Genomic DNA, 12491 nt, shown 5'->3' on the forward strand with positions numbered 1-12491 from the left:
GGTTTGTTTTAATGTTGATTTTTTAGTTCATTGCATATCAATTATCACACACCCTTAGACCATTTCAAAGCATACCCATAAGCCATCTTTGTACTTATTTGTTATTCCGTGTGAATATGAGAATTTATTACCATCAAAATCATTGAAAAAAGAAGAAGAAAAAAAATGACAGATTAATAATGACCCAAGTGACCAAACAACCATAAGAACAAATCCAAAGAGAATAAGAAGATGGGACAGAATCTCAACCAAGCATAGACCCTTTTGCTGCACAAGAGTGAGAGAGAGGGGAAATTCTTAGCTTGTTGACCTCGTAGATCTCATCAAGCTTGGGCCTGAAGCAAGCGATCTAAAAGCTGAAAGAGAAGAGGTGGACTAGAGAGTGGAGACATAGAGCAGGTTCTTGGAGTTTGATGCAAAATGAAAAATGAAAATTGAGAGCTCTGAATTATGAGTTTTGAGTTTCGAGATTGGAAAATTTCATTAACCCACCCAATTCAATTCTAAATTTTGAATTTGACGGAGTTAACAAACGTTAAGGTGGGTGGTGATTTTTAGCTGATGTGGCACAAAAGTCTATGTAAGCAAATTTTAGTGAGGTGTCTTAACACTATTGGCCGGGACTACAAGGTCAGCAAACTGACCTTGTAGTCCCGGAATAGCTAAGAATTTCCCCGGCTATGCATACCTGGCAATGGGTGATTTGGGTTTTTGCTTGGCCTGTGGTGAGTGACTTGCCTTTTGTGTGACTGGCTTGGCCTGTGGTGAGTAACTCCATTCCTGACTGACCTTTTGTGTGAGTTCCACCTATAACAATTTGGTGAGTGACTTATATTTTTGGTTGAGGCAAGTTTGGTTTTGGTCCCTTAAATTTAAAATATTTAGTTTTAATTATTACTCACCAAATGAATATTGGTCAAGTAAAAAATAAATCCATGTTTTTATATCCTCTCTACTTACCAAATGAATAAACTTATTTGTTTATATATACATATGGAAATGAAGTTAGGTTCAATTATGGACTAACTCCATGTGTTGAAAATACAAATGCTTGCCTGGAAACACAACACTTTTTTGGTATGTAAAAAACTAATAAATGGGAAGTTCAATTATGGTGAAATTTTCTTATGTGTGTTCAAGTGTAAAATGTAACTTGATTTTTTTGACATATTTTCAGGTTAATATTGATTTTGCAGTATGATGGATAACATTTTTTGGATAGTTTGTTTGATAGTATATTGCACAGTGGACATGGTAGCATATTGCACAGTGGACATCATTTTTGGACTACTTTGCCATGGACAGTTTCTTGGACAGCAAATCTGACTTATTTAGATAATTGCACATGTAGCAAATTTTTTGAATAATTTTTGTAACTAAAAAAGTTAGTCAAACATGTTAAATATGTTAGATTGTACAAGTGAATGTTTGATTAACTTCTAGTTAAACATTAATTATATATGCAAGTGATTAATATTTTTAAATGCAATGTCTCTTCATACCCTAACTTTTGTTCCCTAAACTTGTTAGTACTTGCTACAATGAATGAGAGATTTCCAATTTCATATTAGATTTGATGCTATTGAGTGTCTAATTCTGTTGTGTGTAAAAAGAAAAAAAAAATGAAAGAGATAAAGACAGAGGAAAAGCACGTGAAGAGAATGTGGAATTGTGGAGCTTGGCGCACGTTCAGGTGGTCTAAATACTTGGAATTGTGGAATTTTGGAGAATGGTTTACCATCCCAACTCCTTGTTAGCTAAATACTTCCTTAAAAATCCTCTCCACGACTACAAACCCAACCCTCACCAATCTTGGACTTGGAAGAATACTCATTTACAACAATCCATTAATACATCAATGGTTGGTGGATGATAGGAACAAGTTTGAACATAACTTTACCAGCCACCTTGGTTCCCCAGCACTTCTAAATATCAGGGAGTTGTTGGCTCAAATTTGAAAACTGTGGCTGAGTTTGTTGAATCGATCGCTAATAATTGGAATCCCAGCATTGTTAGAAATTTATACCACCCCTCCTTGTTTTTTTTTAAGGAGGACAAGATGTTTTGGAGACATTCAAGTACTGNAGCTCTGGTCACACTCTTGACAAAAATTACAACCTGATTGAAGTCCAATGCGTCAAGAAGATCATTCAATTTGCGGTTTTTCTCTGCCTCCTTCAATAAAATGTAGTGCTGCACAGAGAGACAATGAAAATGTGCATTAGTTGATGAGCAAGAGACAGTCAACTGATGAACAAAAATATTGCAAAAATTATATTAAAAAAAAAGAAAAAAAGAAAGAAAAAAAAAAGCATTGAAGATACCTGTACAAGACCGTGAAGAGTCAACTTGGCCTCATCATCAACATAAATTTCCATTGGCTGAAAAAAAACGAGTGTCAATATAAAGTGCATCAAAATACCATCTTCTACAGCAACCAAAACTCAACAACAATAGATAAACAAATAACTGGCGATCCAAAAAGTCAATCCTTCTGAACTACGATGTATTCATTGAACTTACTCATCTCTCAAGTAGTAGAAACATCTAGCTACTACCCAAGAAATAAGAAGTGGAACCAATATCCTCACTAAGGCCCCACAAACACAATCACTCAACCACATATAACCAAAAGGATCAAGAGAAGTGGTTACGCCCAAAGAAAAGTTCAGACTAGAAGTAGGAAAAACTAAAAATATTGCAAGTACTACAACTACAAATTCATTCCCTTGCCAATGACAAGGCAAATTGAAACCTAAGCCACAAAACCGCACAATTGACACAACCAACAAGGCAATGACATTACATTTATAAATACAAAGAATATCATAACTTTATGATGCCTTATCACACCTCTTGCATAAATTTTTTGCAAATAGGGTGGATCTCTTTACTGAGAGTTGCTGAAAACATCATAACTTGCTTGTCATGAGGAGTCATCTTGAAGATCTCCTGCACATCTCTCCTCATGTCTGTAAAACATACAAGAACATGGACAACAGAAGGCTTAAAATAAGAAAATTATTATCGCAAACAGTGCAATACACTGTAAAGAGAATAAGAGAATTGCAAAGTATCACATTTCAGAACTAATTCACATAAACAAGGGGATAAAAGGCAGAAGAATAAGAAGACCATACCCAGTGATTCTAGCATCTTATCACACTCATCAAGAATAAAATGCCTCACATTCTTCAATCGAAGATCTTTATCCCTTGCCAGAGCCAATATTCTTCCAGGTGTTCCAACAACAACAACAACAACAACCACAATAACAACAATAACAGAATTAAGACTTGATTTCAATTCCTACGCTAAAAACCCAAAAAAGAGAAAACAGAATTAAATTCAGCCCCAATGAGAAAAAGAGTTTGACCTTTGAATATTTTCAATATCCATGGCAGTTTTCATCAAGCATAATAAAGCTATGTAAAATCTACCACTAAATTCCTCCAGAGTCCTTAAGTTGAGCAGCCACAATCACTATTTTTGGAAGATGTACAGTTCTAATATACTGTTTTTGTATCACGTTGGTAGATTTTTAATGACAGAGAAAGCATTTTTAATTCCACAATCACTATTTTTGTATCAAGCATTTTTAAACAATTGACAAAAATGCAAGCAATATAAGACTGGATTTCAATTCCTAAGCTAAAAAAAATAAAAAAAATAAAAAACAGAATTAACAAATAGAGATAAAAGAAAACAGAGTTTATTAAAAATAATAGAGATAAAAGAAAACCCTACCGACTGGTGTTCTCTCTCTGAAACAAGCCCAAATCGGCAAGGATGATTTTCATCACAACCACCACCTCCGATGGTGGCTTCCTCTCTCCTTCGACCAAACTCTCTTTCTTTCTCTCTCAATCTGATATCCCTCCATAGATCAAACCTGAAAAAGCATCAAACCCCAACCCGATTCTCTCCAATCCCTAACCCTTACTTTCTCTGATCTGGGTCTGAAAAGCAACAATTTCTCACTTAAACACCCGATTCTCTCCAAACCCCAACCCTTACTCTCTCTCTGATCTGGGTCAAAAAGGGTGCGAGTGTTTGGGGGTCGGGATCTCAGATGGCGCCGTTTTTTCTTTGTTTTTGGTTATCTGTCTGAGTTGGGCATGCGGGAAACGGTGACGAGGGGGTTGAGGGAGAGGCAGAGAGCAAGCGTTGATGTTGAGAGAGTGGTTGAGGCGCAGTCGGGGTTGAGAGAGTGGAGCGTTAGGGAGAGTGACGAAGAGAGTTAGGTTGAAGTGAGAGAGACGAGAGAAAGTTTTAGTGAAATTCAAAAATGGGAAGCTGAAATCCAGGTGAGGTGTCAAAATATCAAGTCGTTGGATTAAATGAATGGCTGGGATTTGTGCAATTGCACGGGATCTCAATCCTGCTTGGGGTGTAATAATCTAATTTAATATTTCTATTAGTTTAACCACCGAACATAATTTTTTTTTAGCTTAAAAAAAAAAAGCATAGAAAAGGAGAGTGGACATTAGGAAAAAAAAAAAATATATATATATATATATAGAAAAAGAAAAGAAAAAATTTATGAAATTTCATAACATTGTCCTCACAAAGACTAAACCAAAAGCATATTTAGAAAAAGAAAAAGAACCTTGGTTGACGCTAAAATAAAGATTTAGCCACCATAAAGCATTCCCAAATCCATTCCTATAGATATGACTTCAAGCATTTCATATGGATATGAGCAATTGATACATTGTATGAACTTAGATCAAGAGGATGTGCCACATTAAAGAGAAAGAGTACGCAATAGATTTCAACAAAAAAACAGTAAGCATGTAATCACATATTTCATATTTGTGCAATTTTCTAAACTTTCCTTGCCTTTCTTTATCCTTGATTCCTGTCTAATCTCAGATTCCTTGTAAATTGGTGATGGAAACAAATATCAATGCATTGGTGCAAAACAAGCTGACTCATGAATTATGGGCAAATAGTTTTTATGCTATTATCTTTTAAGAATGTGGCAGACCTTGTGGCTCCTAAGACACATACAAAAATTAGAGAATTCAGAGAAACCAAGACATTACCTTAAAACATCAATTATCTTTCATGGAAATGTAAAATGTAAAATAATAAGTTCCAAGAATGCTAAAAACAAAATAGAATGGTAACAAATAAGTCTTCAGTTATGAAAATTCTAAGACATCAATGTATAGAAAATTAGCCCATTTTCTCTCATCAAATTTTTTTTTCTATTTTCATCATACCTATGAACCATTTTAAAAAGCTTCCATGGTTGCTAAATTATTGTACATTTGCATTGACTTTTTTTTTTTTTTTTTTTTATTTGTTGAGTTACACTACAAAAAAAAAAAGGTTTTAATACCATATAAATTCAATGTAACAATTCTTTTATAATTATTGACTTCTAGGGTTGGCTTAAAATCATTCTAGACAACTGGGTAGTAGGAGTTTATTGGTGATTAACTTATATAGGCAATTCATCTCCTTTGTACTAGGGGAAAATTATGGAGGTAAAAGAATATCCACACTAGTATGTCAAGAGCAATTAAGGCATACAATATTGTTAAGTTTAATAATAACAAAATATTGCACACCTAATAAACTTGAACACTAAGAACCAAAAAAAAAAAAAAAATTGACCCAATTTGACTTGAAAGGCCATGGCTATTTTCAAAAACCTATTTAATGAAAATTGGGCTGAATATCCCTGATGAATCCCACGACCATCTATAAATTTAGACTTATCGTCAAAAAACCTATTATTTTTGACCTAGCTATTGCCATCGAGCCAAATTATTGTTGAGAACTGTCATTAAAGTATTTGTTTGAGTTTTTCTCATTTTGTTGCTTCATCATGCCATTGTGTTGTGAGTTGTGAGTGATTGCCAGATTATTTGTTTAGTAGGTCTTTTAAAGTCTTGAAATTGATGGTTGCAAACTCTAAGTCAAAAAAAAAAAAAAAAATCAGTTGATAAGCTAATCATTTTCTATTAGTATTTTGATTGTGCAATTTCAAACCCGATAAGAAACATGTTGGTTGGCAGATTGATCCTCCTTCCTCAATCTAAATTCACTCAAGTGATGAACATCTCTAATTCCAACAATTATGCCTTGTCCTTGAACGTGTGCCCATAGCGACGTGCCATGGCCTTGGCTGCTGCATGCCTCCTTGGCAGCGTGCCTATAGGGGCTACCTTGCCTTGGCAGCATTCCCATAGGGTTTGACTTGGCCTTGGTTGCATGCCTTGGCTATAGTTGCGTGTACATGCCCTTGCCTTGGCAGCGTACATGCCCTTGCCTTGGCAGCATGCCTATTGTGATGTGCCTTCACCTTGGCTGCTGCATGGCTTGGCCTTTGCTGCACTCCCATGGGGCTGTCCTGGCTTTCATAACATGCATGCCTCGACCATGGCAAAGTGCCCTTGGCGACGTGCCTTCGCCTTTACTACTGCATACCTTGGCCTTGGCAGCGTGCCCATGGGGCTGCCCTGGCCTTGGCTAGCTAATAGTTTTAGTGCACATACGCCGACATTTGGTTGAAGTGAAAATTCTTGACCAATCAGACCTAGAGGTATTTTTGTACAAAAATTATGCAAGTTTTTTTTTTTTTTTTTTTTTCTAAATAAATTTCCATTTGTTTGTTGGACATCTATATATGCTATTTACAAGTACACAAGCAAAACCGTCGGTATTGGATTCAGGTCAAAATTCTTGTCCAATCTGACCCAAGGGCATTTTCGTACAAATTGGTACGAGTTTTTTGTGTGTGTGTGTGTGTGTTTTTTTTTTTTTTTTGGTGATATAATAAACTTTAGACTCTTTTAATTCAAACATAAAAGATGATGAGCCATGCAGTATGTGGTAACTACTAACTACACATGAATAGCAAAAAACTTAATACAAATTTGAAAGAAAAGTTTATCATATACATCAAATAACACATACAAAAAAGGTTTTCTTAGCTCATCCAGTACATAATTCAAATATCTTCTCTTTCTACTATTGAATTACTTAAAATTTTTTTTTCCCAAACTTGAAAAGTCCAAATTTGGCATAGTTTACCTTTTTGTCCTAGCAATATGGTCAAAACAATTATAGCTTCTTTGTAAAACTGTAATAATAGTAGTACTAGAGTGCAAATCCATGATATATTTTGGTCTTAATATAATCTCAAAGTTGTATAAAAATAAAAAATAAAAAAACATTGTCTCAAAACCCTTGTATCCAAATCCAGAGTAGTTTACCTTTTTGCCCTAGTAATGTGGTCAAAAAATTTATAGTTTCTTTGGTAATAGTAGCAGTGGCCTAGTGGGAGTGCAAATTCATGATTATGATATATTTTGGTCTTAATATAATCTCCAGTCAATTCTATCAAAATATTAAAAAAAAAAAAAAATACTGTACTAATAATCAAACCCACCGGAATCTCTCACTCATATACACACAGTCCCGGCAAATTCGGTTTTTATTGCCTTCTTTGCATTATTCTCTCTTTCTCTCTCTCATAAAACACATACACACGTAGTATTGTATTATTATGTGGTGGAGATCAGCCTCGTTCATTCTGGACCATCGACACCAAGAGGACCCACCAAACGACATCGCTTCATCCTCCAAAGAACCCGATACTCTCTCAACACTTTCCCCTCCCCAAACCTACTCCTCCTTCATGGCCGCCGCCGATCCCTTCAACCCTATCCCCATCCCAAAATCTCCGCCTACTACCAGACCCGAGCCCGCCACACCGCCGTCGTCACCAGCGACTGGCTCGCCCAAGCCCAGGCCGCCGTTGGCCACATCCCGACGACGCTCCGGCGCCCCAACCCAGCCCCTCGCTTCTCCCTCGGCTTCCGGGAAAGCTTCTGCGTCATTAACGAGTTCAATAACTGGCGGAAACAGCCCGATCTCGCGGAGGCCGTCGCTGCTATTCGCGCCTTGGCCGCCGTGATTAGAGCTAGTGAGGCTACCACTATGATGGAGCTCGAAATCGAGCTCAAGAAGGCCTCCGATTCTCTCAAAGTAAATTATTCTGTTTCTCTTTCTTAGCTTTATGCTCCGTTTGTTTCCTTGGAAATTTTTATGTGGGACTAAAATATTGAAATTGTCAAGTTCATATGAAGTTTGATATTTTATCATAATTGGGTTGCTTTAGTTTATTATAAATAGTGTATAGACAAGGATATTAGATTAAATTGGTGCACGTGTAATTGTAAAGAGGCTGAATTTGATGATTGTAAGAGTTTCTTTAGAATTGCAGTGATGATGATGAATAAACATTGCAAAAGTAATAGGTCACACATGGAAAAATTATTTATGGTGTACATAACAAAGTTGATTGAGAAAGTATAGAGAGAAATAAGTAGTGTCATGTATTGTCAATATTTTTTATAATCGGAAATTGTTAGAAAAACAAGCTGGCATAAGGTAATCACTTGGAAAATTGTTAAATGCAGCACATAAAAAAGTTTAAGTTTTGGGTCTCAATAGATTTTGCAATTGATATGTTTATCCGTGTATGTGCTTACCAGTCGTGGGACACAACCTCCATCTCCTTGACAGCAGGCTGTGATTTATTCATGCGTTATGTAACTAGAACTTCAGCATTAGAATATGAGGACTTCAATTCAGCTAGGTCTCGCTTGATTGAACGTGCAGAGAAGTTTGGAGAGATTTCCTGTAAGGTATGCAAACCAATTACAATCTATAACTCCTTAATGAAAATTTTATTAGAAATGATATAATATTAGCTCAATTAGTTGTCTCATATTGCAGGCACGCAGGATCATTGCCATGCTTAGTCAAGATTTTATATTTGATGGTTGTACAATTTTGGTGCATGGCTTTTCTAGAGTTGTCCTGGAAGTGCTGAAGACAGCAGCTCAGAATAAGAAACTCTTTCGAGTTTTCTGCACAGGTTTTGGTTTTTTTTAACTCTTTAACACACTATGTTTGCATTGAACTGTCTCTTGATGGAATTAAATCAAAATTAGTGTTCTTTTGTCTTCGTTATGAATAAGATTAAATCAAAACTGGTACCATTTTAATGTGAGAAACTAGCCATTTGGCAACTTTGTAATGGGGTATCTGGCCCTTTACTTCTTTCTGCACCTTCAAGATTCTCTATATTGCAATAAATCACATTATTTTCTTGATGTTTGATTTCATCAAAAGCATGAGTCACTTTGAAAGTGGAATATGATTTCCTTACATTATTGACCCATGACTGAGCATGGGTATGGTGCTTACTCCATAAACACTCTTATGTTATGTTGGGTTATAGTCCTTATGTTTGCATTTTGTGTCTTGATGATAATATTCTTTAATGAACAAGTGGGCAGTGTCTGTATCTCTTATTTCAAAGGCAATTTCTATCACCGAGTTTAAATTTTCATGCTGTAAAATGCAGAGGGAAGACCAGACAGAACGGGTTTACGATTATCTAATGAGTTGGCCAAGCTTGATGTTCCTGTGAAACTCCTGATTGACTCTGCAGTGGCATATACTATGGATGAGGTTGATATGGTATTTGTTGGGCAGATGGAGTGGTGGAAAGTGGAGGTATTATTAACATGATGGGGACATACCAAATTGCATTGGTAGCACACAGCATGAACAAACCAGTTTATGTGGCTGCCGAAAGCTACAAGTATACCAAATTTTGTTCTTTATAATATCTGATCAAGAAAATCATTGTTTTAAATTGCATTAGCATTTAGAAGCATCACTTTGTTGTATTTATTATCGCATTCCTTAAAACAAATATAATGCATAATTTTCTTTCCACTAGACATTAAATACTGATAATTTGATATGTTGCTATGCAGTTTGCTCGCCTTACCCACTTGACCAGAAAGACATGGCCCCTGCTCTACGTCCTATCGATTTTGGGGTACCCATCCCATCCAAGGTTGAGTTGAAAGGTCTGCTCGGGATTATACACCTCCGCAATATCTTACTCTACTCTTCACAGATTTGGGTGTGCTCACTCCTTCTGTGGTCAGTGATGAGCTCATCCAGCTATACTTATAGTCATAGTCGTGTATGGATAGTTGGATACAATTTTCTGTATTCATGCATGAATGGTTAGCTTAGTTTTGTTGGTGGTTTTTTATTGAACTTTGGATTGGATAGAAATGCATGTCATTTTTTTGCGCAAACACATAGGCCTATTTGCAAACAAGCATGCCTATGCGTGCAGAGAAAATATCGCAAAGAAAGTTTCTTATGAGTACAAGTTGAGTACAACTTATGCAGCACTTTATATAAGCCGTCTCTCAAGATAATTTGTCAGAGGCTCATTGGTGCCTGTGCTCTAGAGACAGAAAAATAAGTTACGTAAATGCAACCCTGTGATGCAACAATCGTGTTTAAGTCGTTAAATTTGATGTTGAAATATATTGAGTTAATCATGCTGAGTGGAATATGTTGGATGGATATTGTCTAGGGCATGCCCACTAGTTGGCTTCAATCCTGCCCTCTTTACTTCTTGTAGGATTTTCTTTTCTTTCCTTTGGTGTATTTGGATGGAAATATATTGATTAAGTTGCATGTTAAGCACCATTAATTCTTGACGCATGGTAAATATTATCACCATGCGTGTTAAAATAGTAGGCTGCTCCCTTGTTCTCTGTTTTTTCAAGCCCCTTCCATTCCGGACCTGCTCCACCAATTCAAAAAATATGTATTCATACTTCTGGACTCTGCAATTGCAATTCTAACTCTTCTTTTTGATTTCTATTTCTTTCAGTCTAAGGTTTTATCAAATTCTTTAATCGATTTCTTTCTATCACGGTAGGGTACTAGGAGTAGGAGTTTTCTTTTTCCCTAGTAGGGTGGAATATTTGAATCCAAGTTATCTACGAGAGAGAGAGAGGTATATCCAACTTCTCCCATGTAGAGAACTGTATCCCTGATTGCCATTGGTAATTGAAGTATATGCAATTTACCTCCTTTGCACTATGGAAATTTTTTTTGTTTTTTGTTTTTTTGTTTTGTTTTGTTTTTTTGAGGTTAAAGTATATCCACACTGTGTATACAACAAGATCAACTCGGTATATTCAATATTGTTGAGTATAATTCCCATAGAAAAATATTGTTTAGAGTATAATAATTCGAAAATACTGCACACCAAATCAACTTGGACACCAAGAACAACAAAGCTACTTTTATTTAATGGACTATTAAAGGACAAGATGGAACAAAAACCTAAAACATGTTTTACTAGATTAAAAGCACGTAACATTGGAAACAAAAACGTAATATTCCTCCTCCTAGTCCAGTGAAGTCGTCGAATCAAAATTCTTCTTCTTCAATGTTTCTCCTTCTTGGGAAGAAGCTTCTCCCTTAGCTCTGCAACATCAATCTCACCAAAGTGACTCTCCGGAATCCAGTTGCCACTCTTCGGATCTCTCATCCAAAGATCTCTTTCTGCTCTTCAGCCACAGTGCCGCCAGATTCGGCAGCCTTCTTCACCACTGTCATTACCGGCTGCACCCTTGCATTCTCCACTGCCACCGAGTATGCCCTCCTATAGTAACCAAAAAAAAAATTCATATCAGGAACAAGGAACCCTTATATGTACCAGAACACAAAAGAAGAAGATGCCCATGAATATGATGATTGAAAATTAAATGATAAGAGAAAAAAACAGGCACAAACCTTAGAAGGAGAAGGTTGTCGATGGGACCCTAGCCATGATCACTTGAAGAAAGAATGAAGATGTAGATGATTAATAGAGAATAATAAGGATTTCAAATATATAGAGATATTAAAAGATAGGGATGTACGTGAAGAGTTTGAGGAGGAAGGATTATTTATATAGGAAAAATAGATGGCGGTCTTAGTTGTAACTTAAAAAGTAGGAGAATCTCTTTGATTCCTTGTTTTAAAGGATAAGTAATTGTTTTTTTTTGAATTGGATAACCGATAACGTATTTAAAGCTAGGCCAGGGGCGCTAATAAATCAAGTGGATTTCCTTATTTATTTATCTATTTATTTTATCTAGAATTAGATTTATTATTATTATTATTATTTTTTCCCTTTAACAACTAGGATTTCTTGGTGGCCAATTAAACACAAAATCATAGATTTATGCCTTCTGTTTTTTCCCCTTTAATAACCAGAATTTCTTGGTGACCAATTAAACAATTAAAAAAAAAAAATATGGAAACCAATTATCCGCACTTAGAAAATCCACTGGCAAATACAGTATTACATCTAAAGGATGAATAATCTAGCTTATATAAATGGGATTATCAAGGTGGGATGGTGTTGAAAATCGAATAAAACACGTTCAGAATCGTATCACTTGTTAGAATTAAATAACAACAAATAAGTCTTAGTTCCAAATTAATTTAAAAAATAAAAATAAAGACTGGACTTTCATAGTTAATGTAGGTTTCATTTAGAGAAATGGTTTCAATTTTTCGATGTTACTTATCTAAGCCGAAAAACATTTTTACATATATGACAATTAAGTGAATGACGAAGTGAACCATTCTTTTTC

The 12491-nt window shown here is 35.7% G+C and overlaps 2 protein-coding genes across 3 annotated transcripts; one reads left to right on the plus strand and one right to left on the minus strand.

Moving 5' to 3' along the window:
• Positions 1-2085: 2085 nt before the first annotated feature.
• LOC112033331 (DEAD-box ATP-dependent RNA helicase 15) lies at positions 2086-4310 on the minus strand (the record flags this gene model as incomplete). Of its 2 annotated transcripts, XM_024066116.2 has the most annotated exon segments (5): positions 2086-2193; positions 2325-2381; positions 2854-2972; positions 3141-3232; positions 3748-4303. In XM_024066116.2, coding segments are annotated over 5 exon segments (429 nt in total), but the record flags the coding sequence as incomplete, so codon positions are not given.
• Positions 4311-7368: 3058 nt separating this feature from the next.
• Positions 7369-10365, plus strand: LOC112033330 (uncharacterized). The gene is given in 8 exon segments (XM_065767703.1): positions 7369-7679; positions 7682-8004; positions 8514-8666; positions 8758-8899; positions 9392-9517; positions 9520-9645; positions 9810-9896; positions 9899-10365. Coding segments are annotated over 8 exon segments (1230 nt in total). The 5' UTR covers positions 7369-7522; the 3' UTR covers positions 10015-10365.
• The last annotated feature ends 2126 nt before the right edge of the window (positions 10366-12491 follow it).

The sequence above is a fragment of the Quercus suber genome, unplaced genomic scaffold, assembly GCF_002906115.3.
Source record: "Quercus suber isolate HL8 unplaced genomic scaffold, Cork oak 2.0 scaffold_836, whole genome shotgun sequence".
In the NCBI taxonomy this organism is placed as follows: domain Eukaryota; kingdom Viridiplantae; phylum Streptophyta; class Magnoliopsida; order Fagales; family Fagaceae; genus Quercus; species Quercus suber.